Source organism: Carcharhinus amblyrhynchos, chromosome 11, assembly GCF_965287045.1.
Source record: "Carcharhinus amblyrhynchos chromosome 11, sCarAmb.v2.hapA, whole genome shotgun sequence".
Classification (NCBI taxonomy): Eukaryota; Metazoa; Chordata; class Chondrichthyes; order Carcharhiniformes; family Carcharhinidae; genus Carcharhinus; species Carcharhinus amblyrhynchos.
In genome coordinates, this window is record NC_137334.1 from 96,038,678 (window position 1) to 96,059,161 (window position 20,484).

At 49.3% G+C, this 20,484-nt stretch overlaps 1 protein-coding gene across 1 annotated transcript in view; it reads right to left on the reverse strand.

Moving 5' to 3' along the window:
- Positions 1-12,303: 12,303 nt before the first annotated feature.
- asic4a (acid-sensing (proton-gated) ion channel family member 4a) overlaps positions 12,304-20,484 on the reverse strand; it is a 127,981-nt gene continuing 119,800 nt past the window's right edge. The window contains exons 7-10 of the mRNA XM_080199638.1: positions 19,518-19,609; positions 18,004-18,083; positions 16,686-16,787; positions 12,304-12,919 (exon numbers count right to left, since the gene is read on the reverse strand). Of these exons, the coding sequence (XP_080055764.1) occupies positions 12,812-12,919; positions 16,686-16,787; positions 18,004-18,083; positions 19,518-19,609 (382 nt within the window). The 3' untranslated portion in view covers positions 12,304-12,811. The remainder of the gene's footprint in view (positions 12,920-16,685; positions 16,788-18,003; positions 18,084-19,517; positions 19,610-20,484) is intronic.

Sequence of the window (20,484 nt, forward strand, 5' to 3'; positions counted from 1 at the left end):
CGAGGGCCCACGGGCTTAAGATGAGGGGGGAGAGGTATAATTTCAATGCTAGAGGGAGGTTTTTCACACAGAGGGTTGTGGGGGTATGGAATGCACTGCCAAGTAAGGTGGTGGAGGCAGGCACGCTGGACTTGTTTAAGGTTTACTTAGATAGACACATGAGCGAAATAGGGATGGAGGGTTATAGGAGACAGTTTTAAATAAGGGTCAGAGCCTCGGGACGTTACTGGAAATCTAATGCTACATGTGTTGATGTTTTTTCTCTTTTAATTCGCAGGTGTGTCGGTCCACCTTGTTGTCAAACGAGGGGCATACACACGGTGGGTCGTGCGTGGGCTACTCTTGGATGTTTCGGGAGTGGCCTAGTACTTTGCATCGTTGTGTGTGCTTAAAACTGGACCAGCAGATGGGCACCACAACAGCTCAGTGACTATCACTGCTGGCTGTGCAGATACATGGATTTGGGCCAGTGTCTGTGGGAGTTTGCACATTCTCCCCATGGTTGCGTGGGTTTCCTCCGGGTGCTCCGGTTTCCTCCCACACCCCAAAGATGTGCTCTTAGGCTGATTGGTGTAACAAATTGTCCCTAAACTATTCTCCCCTCAATCTGGTTTCCAATGGGGGTACCATAAGCATAGACACGGGTCAAGGGTGGAGGAGGAAAAACACATTGTTAAGATGGCGGCGCGGGCTCGTTGGGCCGAAGGGCCTGTTTCCCGTGCTGGGTTGTTCTTTGTTCTTTGTTCTGAGGTGTCTGGATACAGCACTTGGGGTGAATGGGGTCAAAGGTTATGGGGAGAAAGCAGGATTAGGCCATTGAGTTGGACGATCAGCCAGGATCGTAATGAATAGGGAAGCAGGCTCGAAGGGCAGAATGGCCTCCTCCTGCTCCTATTGTCTATGTTTCTGTGATAAAGCGTTAGAACCAAAAAGGGAAGGGGAGGGTGTGTGTCACTGAACAAAAATCAAACATTTATATTTTCATGTATTTTAATAAGTGTGCAATAAGAGCTGGAATTACACAAGGATCAAATTGAGAAGCAACAACAGGAAAGAGAAAGTGAGGATGTTATAAATATAACCAGGGCATGCTCCGTATTCCCAGAATAATGGCGAGACTGTGAGGGGTGCAGAGGAGATTTTGTGGGTGTCTCTGGGCCAGCAGTGAGTCTTTATTTCCTGATTGCCGTTTAACTGAGGCTGTTTAAGAGCCAATCACATTGCTGTGGCTCTGGAGTCACCAATAGGCCAGACCAGGTAAGGACGGCAGATTTCCCTCCCTAAAGGACATGAGTGACCCAGATGGGTTTTTCTGACAATTGACACTGGTTTCATGGTCATCGGTAGATTCTTAATTCCAGATTTTTCTTGAATTCAAATTTCACCATCTGCTGTGGTGGGATTCGAACCCGGGTCCCCAGACCATTACCCTGGGGCTCTGCATTACTGGCCCAGTGACCATACCACCACGTCACTGCCTCCAGAAAAGAGTGGAAGGAGGGAAGAGAGACCTTATTTATTTGGAGAAGCTTCGTTTCTCTGGGTTTTAGATTTAGACTTTCTCCTAGTTTTGTTTTCTGTGTTTTTTTTTCATTTGTTTACAGGATGTGGGCATTGCTGGGTGGCCAGGATTTACTGCCCATCGCTAACTGCCCTTGAGAAGGTGGTGATGAGCTGCCCTCTTTAACGTGCTGCTGTCCATGAGGTGTGGATGGATAGGGCCTGGCACATTGCATGGCTGGGTGTTCATTATCACTTCTCAGCTCAACCCTGGATATTATCCCTTCCAGCAGCGGGAATATTTTCTCCCTGTCCGCTCTGCCCAGACCCCTATAAAAACATTAACTAAATCCTCCCTCAATTCCAGCTTCCCCAATCAATCAACTTCACTGAGGTTCCCCAGGAACCATTCTCCGGAACACATTCTCTCATTGCATAAGTGTGGTGTCCAGAGTGTGGCACGTGTGCCGCTGGCAATGGAAGCAGGGTCTTGTTGGGAAAGTGGATGGGATAGTTCAACAATCCAGTCCTTTCACAGGCAGTGTACAGCGTACAGGGCCTCTATCACCCTGGCTGCAGTCAGGGACTCGGTGCCAGAGCTGCTGCTGTCGAGTTTCCAGCCGGCTCCAGCCACAGACAAAAGCTCATTGTTTCCGTGGAAGCCAAAACCCTCATGTTCTGGCTGGATTCCACTTTCATCTGCTCCACAGCCCATTGTTTGAACATCTGCCCAGAACTCAGCATTTTAACACATCACACATACGCACACACAGCCTTAGAGCCTCATACAGAGCAGTAACACACACAAGTAAAGCTCCCTCTACACTGTCCCCCATCAAACACTCCCAGGACAGGTACAGCACGGGGTTAGATACAGAGTAAAGCTCTCTCTACACTGTCCCCATCAAACACTCCCAGGACAGGTACAGCACGGGGTTAGATACAGAGTAAAGCTCCCTCTACACTGTCCCCCATCAAACACTCCCAGGACAGGTACAGCACGGGGTTAGATACAGAGTAAAGCTCCCTCTACACTGTCCCCCCATCAAACACTCCCAGGACAGGTACAGTACGGGGTTAGATACAGAGTGTAATGGTGTTGAATTGATTGACCTGAATTCTTGATTCCAAGTTGGGGCTGAATTTTCCCGCCTGTGAATGGGAAGTATCTGTGATGAACCCAATGTTTATTTTCACATTTGTAACGTGACAGAGAATAATAAAGAATCCCACACCCACTCCACCCAGAAACACTTCCCACTTTCAGCATTTCTCCAGGTACATCCTGGTGTTTAGCAAAGGTAAACCATTACTGAGGTGATACGAGTCCAGAGAATCCCTCTCTGCATCTCCAAACTCGGCACATTGGTTAGCACTGCTGCCTTGCTGTGCCAAGGACCTGGGTTCGATTCCAGCCTCAGGTCACTGTCTGTGTGGAGTTTGCACATTCTTCTCATGTCTGCGTGGGTTTCCTTTGGGTGCTCTGGTTTCCTCCCACAGTCCAAAGATATGCCGGTTAGGTTGAGTGGCCATGCTAAATTGATCCTTGGTGTCATGGGGATTATCAGACTAAATAAGTGGGGCTGTGGGGATAGGGCCTGGGTGGGATTGTTGTCGGTGCAGTCTCGATGGGCCGAGTGGCCTTCTGCACTGTAGGGATTCTATGAAATGCCTCATTTCCAACATCTGCTGCAGTTTGAGATGTAACAACTGTCACCTATTAATGGACAAGTCAGAGCCCAGTCCCACAGGGCAGGACCCCAGGGGGAAGGGGCCAGTCCCACAGGGCAGGACCCCAGGGGGAAGGGGCCAGTCCCACAGGGCAGGATCCCGGGGGAAGGGGCCAGTCCCACAGGGCAGGACCCCGGGGGAAGGGGCCAGTCCCACAGGGCAGGACCCAGGGGGAAGGGGCCAGTCCCACAGGGCAGGACCCCGGGGGAAGGGGCCAGTCCCACAGGGCAGGACCCCAGGGGGAAGGGGCCAGTCCCACAGGGCAGGACCCCCGGGGGAAGGGGCCACAAAAAAATAAGCTTGGAGCTTTGCAGCACGATTCCCCATTGAGATGATAGAATCTGCAGCAACTTTAGCCAGAGTTCCATGGGTACGATGGGTACAGAGGGATATGGGCCAAATGTGGGCAATTGGGACTAACTTAGGGGTTTCAAAAAAAGGGAGGCCTGGACAAGTTGGGCCAAAGGGCCTGTTTCCATATGGTGAATCAGTTTATATTGGTACAGCTGTATTTCCAGATGTGAATGATCATGAACTACATCTGGAGTGTCAGTTCCTCAAGTAAGAAAAGGCACAAATCCGTTGGTAAGTTGATAAATTGATCAGGCTTCAGTATTTCCATTTATTGTGAGAATATTAGAGTTTTGCGACAATTCTATAATCACATTTTTCTGATCTACGTTCTAACATACAGCATTAAAAACATACTGAATACTGACCCACACACCTGGTGAATTACAAACAGCTGCAATATTAAACAAAGGTCCTTGCTGACCCTATCCCCTCATCTCTGATCAGTCCTGACTTCTTCTCCTCTCACTCAGGTTGCTATAAGGAGTCAGTGCTCCTCAATCTAACATTGCCCTGTAACCCGGAGTAGCTAATGAAATTTAAAATGGATAAAGCTTCCACTGAAACATCTCAGATACGCCATCAATCTGGATTACACAATTCTAAACACTCAAACTCCCCAATTAAACACCATTCAGTCTCATTCTCGCCTCAGTCTCTACTACAGGACTGTCAGAGGGTCAGTGCCGAGGGAGCGCCGCACTGTCAGAGGGTCAGTGCTGAGGGAGTGCCGCACTGTCAGAGGGTCAGTGCTGAGGGAGTGCCGCACTGTCAGAGGGTCAGTGCTGAGGGAGTGCCGCACTGTCAGAGGGTCAGTGCTGAGGGAGTGCCGCACTGTCAGAGGGACAGTGCTGAGGGAGTGCTGCACTGTCAGAGGGTCAGTGCTGAGGGAGTGCCGCACTGTCAGAGGGTCAGTGCTGAGGGAGCGCCGCACTGTCAGAGGGTCAGTGCTGCAGATTAGCTTTTCCAGATTCTTGTACTAGGACACCCAGATCCATCTGTACCTCAGAATTCTGCAATCTCCCTCCATTTCAATAATTTGCTGTTATTCTTCCTGCCAAAATGAACAAGTTCAAATTTTCCCACATTCCTTTGACCAAATTTTTGCCCATTCACTGAACCTGTCAGTGTTCCTTCAGCGACTCCTTGTTCCGTCTGCCACGGGAATTGTAGTGGACGGGGTGGGGTGTGGAGGAGAGGGGCGGGGGGGGGTGATGGGGAACCATGCAGAGGTCTGTTGGCCTCGGCAGGAATTTCCAGCCTTGAGGCGAGCGTGGCTGGAAAATCCCGCTTCTCGTGTCCTTTTCCAACTTACCCTCTGACCTCCCCCTGTGCCCAGCAGTGCATTTAGTAACCGCACCTTCACTGCCTCTATCCAAGTCATCGATATAGATTCGAAACAGCTGGTCCCCAGCACTGATCCCTGTGGCACTCAACTCATCCCACCTTACCAACCTGAAAATAACCCATTTATCCCTACTCTCAGCTTCCTCACCAATCCTCTATCCGTGTGAATACGATACCTCCTACACCATCAGCTCAAACTTTGTGTCACAACCTTTGATATGGCATCTTATCAAATGTCTTCTGGAAATTTAGGCCAAACACATCCACAGATTCCCCTTTTTCCATGTTGCTTGTTTCTTCCTCAAAGAACTCCAGTACATTAAGAAACACAATGTCCTTGTCACTAAACCATGTGTGTGGTTAGATTGAGATTTCTAAGTGCTCTGCTATAACCTCCTCAATAATAGATTCCTGTAACCTCCATTCGACAGACATTCAACTGTAGTTTCCTGCTTTCTGTCTCCTTTCTTGAATTGAGAAGTTACATTCACTATTTCCCAATCTGAGGGAATCGTTCCAGTATCGAGGTAAATTAGGAAAGTTAAAACCATTGCAGTTACCCGCTCAGTAATCACTTCTTTTCAGACTGTAGGAGAAACTCTTATCAGGAGCTGGGATAGTGTCTGGTGATTGTAATTATTTTAATTTCCTCCCTGCCTTTCATCTCCTGCTTCACAGTTTTTCCTGGAATGTTATTTGTTTCCTCTACGGCAAAGACAGAAGCAAAATGTCCATTCAATTCATCCACCATTTCCTTATTTTCCATCATTAATTCCCCATTCTCACAGAACACTACAGCACAAACAGGCCCTTCGGCCCACAAGTTGCGCCGATCATATCCATACCTACCAGGCCTATCTATAACCCCCAATCCCATTAAATCCCATATACTCATCCAGAAGTCTTTTAAAAGACCCCAGCGAGTTCGCCTCCACCACCACCGACGGCAGCCGATTCCACTCACTCACCACCCTCTGAGTGAAAAACTTACCCCTGACATCTCATTCTGTAGAATTCCAAAATTCATTTTACTTTATTCCTTACTAAATACCTGGAGAAACTTATTATCTATTTTTGAGCTAATTTTCTCTCGTACTTTCATTTCTCCCTCGACATTAATATTACTCATTCTTTGTTATAAGTTTTCTCTTTCAATTTCACAGTCACAGAATCATAGAATCCTACAGTGCAGAAGAGGCCCTTCGGCCCATCGAGTCTGCATTGACTCATGTAAGGCCCTGACCTGCCCCCCCCCCCCCCCCCAGTCCCGCTTGCCAGCTCTTGCTCCATAGCCCTGAATGTGATGATGCGCCAAGTGCTCATCCAGATACTTCTTAAAGGATGTGAGGCATCCCACCCCCACCACCCTCCCGGGCAGCACATTCCAGACCCTCACCACCCTCTGGGTAAAAAAGCTTTTCCTCAAACCCCCAAACCTCCCGCCCCTCACCTTGAACCTCTGTCCCCTTGTCACTGACCCTCCAACTAAGGGGAACAGCTGCTCTTTATCCACTCTGTCCGTGTCCCTCATCGTCTTGTACACCTCGTTCAGTTCACCCCTCAGTCTTCTCTGCTCCAACGCAAACAGCCCAAGCCTATCCAACCTCTCTTCATAACTCAAACACTCCATCCCAGGCAGCATCCTGACTCTCCTCTGGACCCCCTCCAGTGCGTACATGTCCTTCCGATAATGTGGTGACCAGAACTGCACACACTGCTCCAGCTGTGGCCTCACCAAAGTTCTCTACAACTCCATCATGACCTCTCTGCTTTTAAGCCCTGATTGATAAAGGTGAGTGTGCCTTATGCCCTTTTTCACCACCCTATTAACCTGTCTTTCCACCTTCAGAGATCTAAGGGCGCACACACCAAGGTCCCTTTGTCCTTTGGAACTTCCCAGTCTCAGACCTTCCACAGTAAATTTCCTTGTCAAATTATTCCTTCTAAAGTGTATCACCTCACACTTTTCAGGGTTAAATTCCATCTGCCACTTATCCACCCATTTGACCATCTTGTCTCTATCTTCCTGAAACCCAACATCAACCTCACGGTTAACCATCCGGCCAATCTTTGTGTCATCGGTAAACTTACTGATCCTATCCCCCACATAGTCATCAATATCATTTATGTAAATGATGGACAATAGGTGGCCCAGCACTGATCCCTGTGGTACACCACTGATCACTGGCCTCCAGTCATTAAAGCAGCCGCCTGTCACTGTCCTCTGTCTCCTACCACTAAGCCAATTATGAATCCATCTTATCAGATCACCCTGTATCCCAGGTGCATTTGTCTTCTTAATAAGTCTCCCATGTGGGACTTTGTCAAAGGCTTTGTTGCAATCCATATAAACTACATCAACCGCACTCCCCTCATCTACACACTTGGTTACTCGCTCAAAAAATTCAATCAAATTTGTTAGGCCTGAACTCCCTCTGAAAAAACCTTGCTGACCATCCCTGATCAAACTTTGCCTTTGCAAATGGAGATAGATTCCCTCCTGCAGAATCTTCTCCAGTAGTTTCCCAACCACACCTGCGACTCACCGGTCTGTAGTTCCCTGGTTTGCCTCTGCAACCTTTCTTAAATAGTGGGACCACATTAGCTGTTCTCCAGACCTCTGGCACCTCCCCGGTGAGAAGTCTCACAACACCAGGTTAAAGTCCAACAAGTTTATTTGGCAGCACGAGCTTTCGGAGTCTCAAACTCCTTCATCAGATGAATGAGGACTTGTGTTCACACACCCTGACCTCCCCAGTGGCCAGGGAAGAATTGAAAATTTCAGTCAGAGTCCCTGGAAATCCCTTCCTTGCCTCCCACAACTGCCTGGGACATAATTCATCTGGACCTGGAGATTTGTCCACTTTTAAGCCTGCCCAATATCTCCATTACTCTCGATGATAATTTTCTGTACAGCCTCAGAGTCTCTCTCCCCGAGTTCCATAACCACCTCCTCATTCTCATGGATAAAGACAGATGTGAAATATTCATTTAACACCTGACCAATGTCCTCTGCCTCCACCCACAGATTTTCCCCAGAGTTCCTGATGGGCCTTACTCTTTCCCTGGTTATCGTCTTCCCATTGATATACTTTTAGAATATCTTTGGATTTTCTCTGCTTTTCTCAGCCAGAGCTTCCTCATATCTCCTCTTTACTCTCCCAATTGATTTCTCAGCTCCATTCTGCACTTTCTGTCCTCCACTAATGCCTCCGTAGACTGACTCCCTTATACTTGTTAAAAGCTTCTCTTTTCCTTCTCATTGTATCTTGAATGTCTCTGGCCATCCATGGTTCTCTGGGTTTGTTACACCTTCCTAATATCCTGGAGGTAGCATGTTGGGCCGGTATCCTCCCCATTTCATTTTTGAATATGCCCCACTGCTCTTCTGTACATTTCCCCACAAGTAACTCGTTCCAATCTACCTTGGCCAGATCCTGCTGAATTTTGTTAAAATCTACTCTCACCCAATCCAAAACCTTTTTCTGCAACTTGTCTATTTCTTTGTCCATAACAAATTTGGATTGAACCATGCTGTGATCGCTATCACCAAAATGCTCCCCCACCAACATACCTACCACCTGGCCGGCTTCATTCCCCAGAATTAGGTCCAGCACAGCTCCTTCCCTTGTTGAATCCCCTGTATACTGGCTTAAGAAGTTTTCCTGTATGCATTTTAAGAACTCTGTTCCATCTAAACCCTTAACATGATGGCTGTCACCATGGAATGGTGAAATCACCTAATATAATTATCCTCTTGTTATTTTTACACCCTCTGTGAATTGCGCACATATTGCCTCTTCAATTTCCTGTTATCTGGGGGTCTATAATTAACACCAAATAATGTGGCTATTCCTTTTTTATTCCTAAGCTCCACCCACAAAGCTTCATTTGATTCCCCCTCCAAAATATCTTCTCCCCTGACTGCAGTCACTAATAATGCAATCCCTCCCCCTCTTTTACCCCCTCCCATCTCACCTGAAGATTCTATATCCCGGAATGTCGAGCTGTCCCTCACACAGCCACATCTCTGTGATGGTTATTATACCATAATTCCACCTGTCAATCCTCACCCTTAACTCACCCGTTTTATCATTAATACTCCTGGCATTAGAGGCCATTCCGTCCTATCTTATTCCCTTGAAACTTACTCTCACTTTATTCCCTCTCTGACCTGTTTGTTTTCCTATGTTGTACTGTGTCCCTATCCCCTCCCAAACTAGTTTAAACTCTTCCCAACAGCACGAGTAAACCCACCAGTAAGGATGTTAGTCCCACTCTGTTCAGATGGAGACCGTCCGGCTTGTACAGGTCCCACTTTCCTAAAAACAGTCCCAGTGGCCGAGGAACCCAAAACCCTCCCTCCTGCACCAACTCTTGAGCCACACATTCATAAGAACTAGGAGCAGGAGTCGGCCATCTGGCCCTTCGAGCCTGCTCCGCCGTTCAATAAAATCATGGCTGATCTTTTCATGGACTCAGCTCCACTTACCCGCCCACTCACCATAACCCGTAACTCCCTTACTGTTCAAAAATTTATCTATCCTTGTCTTAAAAACATTCAATGAGGGAGCCTCAACTGGGCAGGGAATTACACAGATTCACAACCCTTTGTGTGAAGAAGTTCCTCCTCAACTCAGTCCTAAATCTGCTCCCCCTTATTTTGAGGCCATGCCCCCTAGTTCTAGTTTCACCCGCCAGTGGAAACAACTTCCCTGCTTCTATCTTATCTATTCCCTTCATAATCTTATATGTTTCTATAAGATCTCCCCTCATTCTTCTGAATTCCAATGAGTATAGCCCCAGTCTACTCAGTCTCTCCTCATAAGCCAACCCTCTCAACTCCGGAATCAACCAAGTGAATCTCCTCTGCACTCCCTCCAGTGCCAGTATATCCTTTCTCAAATAAGGAGACCAAAACTGTACACAGTAACTCCAGGTGTGGCCTCACCAGCACCTTATACAGCTGCAACATAACCTCGCTGTTTTTAAACTCCATCCCTCTAGCAATGAAGGACAAAATTCCATTTGCCTTCTTAATTACCTGCTGTACCTGCAAACCAACTCCTGGAGATTCCTGCACAAGGACACCCAGGTCCCTCTGCACAGCAGCATGCTGCAATTTTTACCATTTAAATAATAGTCCATTTTGCTATTATTCCGACCAAAATGGATGTCCTTACATTGACCAACATTGTACTCCATCTGCCCTATCATCTGTGCTATTCTCCTATTTCTCACTAGCTTGTGGCACTGGGAGTAACCTAGAGATTACAATCCAAGAGGTCCTGCTCCTTAGTCTATTGCCGAACTCCCTGAATTCTTGGTGCGAGACCTCATCCCTGTTTCAACCTATGTCATTAGTGTCAACATGTACCGTGACCTCTACTCTATTACCCTCCCCATTCAGGGTGCCCTGCAGCCGTTCAGTAAAATCTCGGACCCTGGCACTAGAGAGGGAAACACAGCATCCTGGAGTCTCTCTCACAACCACAGAGGCCTCTATCTGTGATTATGGAGCTTTTCTGTGCTTTGACCCTCCCTGCTGAATAACAGAACCAGCCATGGTGCCACTGCACTGGCCGCTGCTGCTGTTTCCCCCAGTAGGTCATCCCCTCAATAGTATCTAAAGCGGTATCGCTGTTAGAGAGGGGGACAGTCCCCGGGGGATTCCTGCACTGACCGCCTGCTCTTTCTGGCAGTTGTCTATCTGTCTGCCTGCACTTTGGGTGTGACCAGGTCTCTGTAACTCCTGCCTATGATGCCTTCCAGCACTTGCGTGCTCCTGAGGTTATCTTCTTTAGTTAGTCACGGATGGTGGGTCCTTCCCTACGGGTCTGTCTTTCTCACTAGAATTTACCTTTTTTGAGGATTCTGAAATATCTCCTTAAGTGTTTGTGAATTCACCTCCCTGGCCCAGCTCCTAATTCCCCAGTTCACTTTAATCAACTCTGTCTCCATCCCACTAGAATTGCCCTTATTTAAATGGAAACGCTGTCTTAGATTCACCTTCTCTTCCTGGAGTGATGTCTGCTGCTTCACTATGAGTTTATTGCCCATTTACCAGGTCCAGTGTAATCTGCTATCAGGACTGTAACAGGCAGAAGGAGCTGAGTTCAGCTGAAGCAGGACACAGAGTGTGTGAGCTATATCGAGTATTTGAGATAATTCCTGTCACAGGCAGTGTTGTAGAAAGAGAGATACTGAAAGGTAATGGATCTGGATTCACGCCCTGAGTGCTGAAGGTGGACTGTGTCCCTTTGTGAGGATGGGATCCTGTCCACATTCGGGGTAAGGATATAGATTGGAGCAGGGGTAACGTGGAGAGAGCAGGAACAGTCGCAGCAGGAGTATCAGACTGGATTACTGAGTCAATGTAACATTACTGAATTCAGATTGCTGAACAGCAGGGTCTCAGAATCAATCCCTGCCCTCCCTCCCAAAGACCCCCTCACATCCCTCCACAGACCCTCACATCCCTCCCAAAGACCCCCTCACATCCCTCCCACAGTGTGGTGAACACAGCTGGACCAACCAGAGAATTCTATAAATGTTCAGAATAACTTGCCTGTTTATAATTTCAATATCTATATTTATGAAGTCCACCATCCCATTGGTTGGCTGGATTCTCCCTCCACAGAGGCTGTCAGACCTGCTGAGATTTTCCAGCAGTTTCTGTTTTGTTTCAAATTCCAGAATCCGCAGTATTTTGCTTCCATTCCATTGGCCAATTGTGCTCCCAATGTGTCCTGTCACCATCAAAGGTCAAAGTGCATGACCCCCCCCCACCCGCCCCCCCCCCCCCCCGCGGATCCCTTTGCTCCCGGACACTCTATGGAACTGTGTCAGTAAGTCTATCCATCCCTCCCACTTCTCCATATGGAATTCCAGCTGCCGTTTGTCTGTTTCTTGCTCAGTTTATTCGGATTGTCACCTCCCGGTTTACATTTCGGGGCCAGCAGCCTATCAGCAAGTACTGGAATCTTTCCGATTGTCAGAGGTTTTTGGTTTACAAAAGATGTTTGTGCTTTGTGGCGGGGAGGGGGGTGAGGGAGGCTGGGAATAGGAGGCAGTCACCGGTCAATCCAAGGGAACGAGCCCTTACCCAGAGCAGGGGGGGTTTATTGGGCAGAGGAGTGGGTTTGTCTTTACTCGATTTACACTGACCTGCCTGTTGATTTGCTAACCTGAACTGGCTCAGCCCGGTCTATACGCTGTAAGTGGCCATGCCAACGTTGAATTCTAACCATTTCCCTCACCCAGAGCATCCCACCCAGAGTGTGTCCCACCTCACCCAGAGTGTGTCCCACCTCACCCAGAGTGTGTCCCACCTCACCCAGAGTGTGCCCCACCTCACCCCAAGTCTGACCCTGCTCAGTGTCAGGTGTGTCCCAGCTCAGTGTCGAGAGTGTCCCACCTCAGTGTTGACAGTGTCCCACGTCACTAGTGAGGGTTTTTCTTTGAGGGATTATTTAGTTTCGATACAGTACGGTCAGCGGCCGTCACTGAGAAGGTAGTTAATGACATGCTAAGCTGAGAACGGACCAATCCCCACAGGGATCAAATTCAACAACTAGGTTCAGCTAAAGTACAATAATTTCACTCGGTGTAATGAAGAGAGAGAGAGAGAAATGGAGATTTTTCAATGTTTTGAATACAGATAGTTACACAGAAACAAGGTTTGCAGTCAGGGATATTGATGAGGATTGTGTGAGACTTTGGCTTGCGATTGTGCAGCTGACAAGTTGATGCTAGTGGGAGGATTCCGAGATCCCCCGATTCAGAGGGCAGAGGGATGGAGGGAGGGAGGGATGGAGGGAGGGAGGGGTGGAGGGAGGGGTGGAAGAGGACAGGGGGAACAGATGAACCGTCCTGTTCAGACTCAACAGGCAAAGTCTTCGAAGGGCAGTGTGTGCTGAGGGTGGCGAGGCAGAGTGTTGCTGCTGATAACCATTCCTTCAGGGTTACATCTCACCGAGTCACAAGAGCTCTGAGGACACAAAGACAGAAAGTTCCAGTAAAACACAGCTCCCAAATCCACAAAGACATTTGGAACTATGATGGTTAGATGGCAATGTAATTTGAGAGACAGATTCTACAGGATTTAGAGACGCAAGGACTGATTAGGGACAGTCAGCATGGCTTTGTGAGTGGAATATCACGTCTCACAAATTTGATTGAGTTTTTTGAAGGTGTAACCAAGAAGGTAGATGAGGGCAGTGCAGTTGATGTTGTCTACATGGACTTTAGCAAGGCCTTTGACAAGGTACCACATGGTAGGTTGTTGCATAACATAGAACACTACAGCGCAGAACAGGCCCTTCGGCCCACGATGTTGCGCCAACCAGTTAAAAAAAAACAACAACAATGACCCACTAATCTAAACCAATCCCTTTTCGTCCATAAACCTATCCACAGACCTCTTAAACGCCCCCAAACTAGGCGCATTTACAACTGCAGCAGGCAGGGCATTCCAATCCCTCACCACCCTCTGGGTAAAGAACCTACCCCTGACATCTGTCCTATAACTACCCCGCCTTAGTTTAAAGCCATGCCCCCTCGTGCTAGATTTTTCCATCAGAGGAAAAAGGCTATCACTATCCACCCTATCTAAACCTCTAATCATCTTATATGTTTCAATAAGATCCCCTCTTAGCCGCCTTCTTTCCAGCGAAAACAACCCCAAATCCCTCAGCCTCTCCTCATAGGATCTCCCCTCCATACCAGGCAACATCCTGGTAGACCTCCTCTGCACCCTCTCCAAAGCCTCCACATCCTTCCTGTAATGTGGGGACCAGAACTGCACACAATACTCCAAGTGCGGCCGCACCAGAGTTGTGTACAGTTGTAACATAACGCTACGACTCCTAAATTCAATCCCCCTACCAATAAACGCCAAGACACCGTATGCCTTCTTAACAACCTTATCTACTTGATTCCCAACTTTCAGGGATCTATGTACACATACACCTAGATCCCTCTGCTCCTCCACACTATTCAAAGTCTTCCCGTTAGCCCTATACTCAACACATCTGTTATTCCTACCAAAGTGAATTACCTCACATTTCTCTGCATTAAACTCCATCCGCCACCTCTCGGCCCAGCTCTGCAACCTGTCTAAGTCTTCCTGCAAACTATGACACCCTTCCTCACTATCTACCACACCTCCGACTTTGGTGTCATCAGCAAATTTACTAATCCACCCAACTAGAACATAGAACATAGAACATAGAACATTACAGCGCAGAACAGGCCCTTCGGCCCACGATGTTGCGCCGACCAGTTATAAAAACAATGACCCACTAGCCTATACCAATCCCTTTTCGTCCATAAACCTATCCAGAGATCTCTTAAACGCCCCCAAACTAGACGCATTTACAACTGCAGCAGGCAGGGCATTCCAATCCTTCACCACCCGCTGGGTAAAGAACCTACCCCTGACATCCGTCCTGTAGCTACCCCCCCTTAATTTAAAGCCATGCCCCCTCGTGCTAGCTTTCTCCATCCGAGGAAAAAGGCTATCACTATCCACCCTATCTAAACCTCTAATCATCTATCAACTATACCCTCATCCAGATCATTAATAAAAATCACAAACAGCAGTGGCCCCAACACAGATCCCTGAGGCACACCACTTGTAACCGAACTCCATGATGAATATTTACCGTCAACCACCACCCTCTGTCTCCTATCCGCTAGCCAATTCCTAATCCAGTTCCCTAGATCACCCCCAATCCCATACATCTGCATTTTGTGCAGAAGCCTACCATGGTGAACCTTATCAAACGCCTTACTAAAATCCATATACACCACGTCCACTGCCTTACCCCCATCCACCTCTTTGGTCACTTTCTCAAAAAACTCAATAAGGTTAGTAAGGCACGACCTACCCGCCACAAAACCAAGGTTAAATCTCACGGGATCCAGGGTGAGGGATCTAAATGATACAAAATTGGCTTCTTGACAGAAGACAGAGGGTGGTTGTAGAAAGTTATTTTTCAAACTGGAGGCCTGTGACCAGCGGTGTGCCTCAGGGATCAGTGCTGGGCCCACTGTTATTTGTCATTTATATTAATGATTTGGATGAGAATATAGGAGGCATCGTTAGTAAGTTTGCAGATGACACCAAGATTGGTGGCACAGTGGACAGTGAAGAAAGTTATCTCCAATTGCAACAGGATCTTGATCAATTGGGCCAGTGGGTTGACGAATGGCAGATGGAGTTTAATTTAGACAAATGTGAGGTGATGCATTTTGGTAGATTGAACCAGGGCAGGACTTACTCAGTTAATGGTAGGGCGTTGGGGAGAGTTACAGAACAGAGAGGTCTAGGGGTACATAGAACATAGAACATTACAGCGCAGAATGTTCATAGCGCCTTGAAAGTGGAGTCACAGGTGGACAGAGTGGTGAAGAAGGCATTCGGCATGCTTGGTTTCATCGGTCAGAACATTGAATACAGGAGTTGGGACGTCTTGTTGAAGTTGTACAAGACATTGGTAAGGCCACACTTGGAATACTGCGTACAGTTCTGGTCACCCTATTATAGAAAGGATATTATTAAACTAGAAAGAGTGCAGAATAGATTTACTCGGATGTTACTGGGACTTGATGGATTGAGTTATAAGGAGAGGCTGGATAGACTGGGACTTTTTCTCTGGAGCGTAGGAGGCTGAGGGGTGATCTTATAGAGGTCTATAGAATAATGAGGGGCACAGATCAGCGAGATAGTCAATATCTTTTCCCAAAGGTAGGGGAGTCTAAAACTAGAGGGCATAGGTTTAAGGTGAGAGGGGAGAGATACAAAAGTGTCCAGAGGGGAATTTTTTCACACAGAGGGTGGTGAGTGTCTGGAACAAGCTGCCAGAGATAGTAGGAGGGTACAATTTTATCTTTTAAAAAGCATTTAGACAGTTACATGGGTACGATGGGTATAGAGGGATATGGGCCAAATGTGGGCAATTGGGATTAGCTTAGGGGTTCAAAACAAGGGTGGCATGGAGAAGGTGGGCCGAAGGGTCTGTTTCCATGATGTAAACCTCTATGACTCTAAGTATATACGTGTTCCAGACTGAAGAGCAGTTTGTGTCTGAATCAACAATTAGCTTTTGTTCATTACATTCATTATCCTGAATAGGTGTGAAAGCTTGAGGCACAATCACAGGGTCAGTGCTGAGGGAGTGCCGCACTGTCACAGGGTCAGTACTGAGGGAGTGCCGCACTGTCAGAGGGTCAGTGCTGAGGGAGTGCCGCACTGTCAGAGGGTCAGTGCTGAGGGAGTGCCGCACTGTCAGAGGGTCAGTGCTGAGGGAGTGCCGCACTGTCAGAGGGTCAGTGCTGAGGGAGTGCCGCACTGTCAGAGGGTCAGTGCTGAGGGAGTGCCGCACTGTCAGAGGGTCAGTGCTGAGGGAGTGTCGCACTGTCAGAGGGTCATTACTGAGGGAGTGCCGCACTGTCAGAGGGTCATTACTGAGGGAGTGCCGCACTGTCAGAGGGTCAGTACTGAGGGAGTGTCGCACTGTCAGAGGGTCAGTACTGAGGGAGTGCCGCACTGTCAGAGGGTCAGTACTGAGGGAGTGCCGCACTGTCAGAGGGTCAGTACTGAGGGAGTGCCGCACTGTCAGAGGGTCAGTGCTGAGGGAGTGCCGCACTGTCAGAGGGTCAGTACTGAGGGAGTGCCGCACTGTCAGAGGGTCAGTGCTGAGGGAGTGCCGCACTGTCAGAGGGTCAGCATTTTCTTTCTTCTGGTTACTCACGAGTTTGAGGTCATCGATCACGAGAGTTGCGATGCTATTCTGGGTTTCTGCTGGAGAGCGTCGGTGAGGATTCAGAACTTGCCGAAGTTTATTCCGTATTAGCTGCACAATAACAATGGGATTATTCAGTCAACACATCCGGTCACCTCCCAGCAACACATCCCAGCAGCGGACACTCTGCACCCCCCCTCCGTTCCCCGTTCCCCAGCACGGTTCAGGAACCAGGCTGCACGCCTCCAGTGGTACCTCAGCGCAACAGGCCATTGGTCAGAAGCTGGGTCGACTACATTGAGTAACTCACCTCCTGACTCCCCAGAGCCTGTCCACCATCCACAAGGTACAAGTCCGGAGTGTGATGGAAAACTCCCCACCTGCCTGGATGGGTGCAGCTCCAACAACACAACACCATCCAGGACAAAGCAGCCCCACTTGATTGGCACCACATCTACAAACATCCACTCTTTCAACACTGCCCACTGTCACCCTGCCCACTGACTGCCCACTGCTCAAACTGCCCACTGTCCATACTGTCCACACTGCTCAGTTCCTATCCACACTGCCCACTTCTGTACAGTCCGCTTCTGCACTGCCCAGTTACTGTCCACACTGTCCACCATCTCCACTGACCACACTGCCCACTTCTGTACAGTCCGCTTCTGCACTGCCCAGTTACTGTCCACCATCTCCATTGACCACACTGTCCACTGCCTATACTGCCCAGTTACTGTCCACATTGCCCACTGCCCAGTTACTATCCACACTGCCTGCTGTCCACACCATCCAGTTACTGTCCACTGTGCCCACTGTCCACACTGCCCATTGTCCACACTGCCCACTGACCATACTGCGTATTGTCCACACTGCCCACTGCTCACACTACCCAGTTACTATCCACACTGCCCACTGTCCACACCATCCAGTTACTGTCCACACTGCCCACTGACCACACTGCCCACTGACCACACTGCCCACTGTCCACACTGCCCACTGTCCACACTGCCCACTGACCACACTGCCCATTGTCCACACTTCCCACTGACCATACTGCGTATTGTCCACACTGCCCACTGCTCACACTACCCAGTTACTGTCCACACTGCCCACTGTCCACACTGCCCACTGACCACACTGCCCACTGTCCACACTGCCCACTGACCACACTGCCCACTGTCCACACTGCCCACTGTCCACACTGCCCACTGACCACACTGCCCACTGACCACACTGCCCACTGTCCACACTGCCCACTGACCACACTGCCCACTGACCACACTGCGTTCTCAGTGACTCCCGCTGTAACAGGCAGAGATGAACTCACCTCGTAAATATAGTCAATAATTTCGAGGATGGTTAGGACACTGGCTCCAATGAATAGCCCCATGTGACCACCGATATCTCCTGTGAGAACAGGACAGGAAACTGTCAATTCTCACGACAGTTAGAGTGCGGGAAAAGGGGGAGCAAACACCCAGTGGACCCGATCCTCCCAACATTCTGAACTGGTGAGGGAAGCTGCTCTAATTCTCTATTGTTTCCTCAGTGGGAGTTCAGATTTGATGGGCTGAAGGGCCTCTTTCTGCACTGTAGGATCCTATGAAACCTCCCGCGCTCTGTGCAATGCAGAGATCACAATCCGGAATATCATTCAAAACCAGGGGAGGGCGGGGCCTCTTCACACTGATAGATCTGGAACTCTGCACATGCGCAGTGGCGCCCCCCACAGTCAGCCTCCCGATCGCTGGCCAGCCCGGGACCCCCACCCTGCTGTCCCTGGTGAGACACCCGTGGCCCAATCGCAGCCCAACCCACTGCGTTTCCACCCCTTTCCCCAGTCCCAGAGCACTGCAATCTCTGGCCCCCACCCCCTCCCCCTCCCACCAGCCGTGACAAATCCCCCCTCCGTCCTGCTGACCCACCCCGGGAGACAAGGCCCCTCCTCCCGGCAGACAAGCAACCCCCCCCCACCCCCCCACCCCCCAGCCCACCCCGGTTGCTGCCCTCCCTCCCAATGGTCCTGTCTGCAGAGTGGCAGCAGGACCCCCACCCCCCCTTGGCCCTGCCCTATACCTGATGGGCAGTGCCAAGGTGCCCTCTGGGCAGTGCTAGGGGGCACAGGCTGGCACTGCCAGAGTGCCCATGGTCAGGGGGCATCCCACCCCACCGCCCGACCCACTGGGAGGGCCCCGATTGCCCTCCCCCCACCTTCATTTCGGTGGGGTCTCCCACTAACTCCACAAACGTGGGGACCTTCTCTGAGCTCTGCCGGAGTGAAATTACACTGGCAGGATGGGAGATGTTATCCGGTTCGGAGAATCCCATCCCAGGCCAATAATCACATTTAAAACAGATTAAAAATCCATTAAAGTTACTTTCCTCTGTTCCCGCTCGTTTCCATCACGGTCCCCACTGTGCCTGATCTCCGGCTCTGGGACGCGCTTACGTCAGGAACGCGTACACAAATCCCGCAAAATGTCCGATACGCTCATCACCCAATCCAACACGCCAAAAACACGCACATCAGGACTGGAACATCGGACCCACTGTCTCTCTCCCTCCCACCTTCCTCTCCCCATCTCCCTCTGTGTCAGTCCTCCTCCCCCTCCCTCCCTCCCCCTCTCCCCTCGCTCTCCCTCTCTCCCCCCACTCTCCCCTTCTCCCTCTTTGTCACTCCCCACCCTCCCTCTCTCCCTATCCCCTGTCCCCTCCCCCCATTGCCTCTAACTCCCTCTCGGTCTGTGATTGATGGGATTGGGATGGTGTTCCCCGGATTATTCTTGGAATGAGGTTCTCCTTGCCGTGAATCTTTGGGCCTTTCCTGGTGCAGTGACTTACCGAGCAATCCTGCCACTTCATAAGCTTTCTTCTGCTCAATTGTCTCATAGTTTAAAGCTTCGAAGTAAACGTCCAGCACCAGGTAATTCTCTCTACAGAAAGGAAGCAGAGGCAGGCAGTAAGGAGACAGAGTGACTGCACTCACCTCAACCTCTGCTCCCCCCCCCCGTCCCCTCCCAGTCTCTCCCCTCACCCCCTTCACTTTCTCTGGGAATTCTCTGATTGTGACATCTCCATTTTTCACCTTCAGCTTCTTGTTCATTTTCCGGAACTTTCTATCCACTATGGAGGAGTAGAGAACTATATTTCTCACGCACCTATCAGAACCTGAGGCGTTGCCAATGTCTTTTCCAGTTGGTCAGTTATTTTTGTGGAAGTTCTGGGGGGTTCCCCAGGGGTGGGACCTTCTCTTTTCCCGATATTATTAATGACCTGGATCTCGGTTTACACGTGGGACAGGTTCCAAAAGTTGAGGGTGAAATAAAACTTGGAAATATTTGTAAACTGTCAGGAGGATTTTGATAGGATATCAGCAAGTTGCTGGAGTGGGCAATCGAAGGCAGATGAAGAGTAACACAGAGAGGTGAGAGATGATGGGGAGAAGATCACAGACAGACATTATAAAATAAAGGGTAAAATCCCTGATGGGGGGTCAGGAGCAGAGGGAGCGGGGTATATCTGTGCAGAGATCATTGAAGGTGGCAGGACAGGTGGAGAGAGCGGTTAATACAGCAGCTCATATTCTGGGTTTTATTAATAGGGGCACAGAGTGCAAGAGCACAGAGTTACTGCCGATTTTATACAAGACCCTGCTTAGACCGCAGCTGGAATATTGTGCACCGTTCTGGGAGCCGCGTGATAGGAAGGATGTGAACCCATTGGAGAGAGCGCAGAGGAGGATTACAGGAATGATCCCAGGGATGAGAAACTTCAGTGAAGAGGATCGATCGGAGAGGTTGGGACTGTT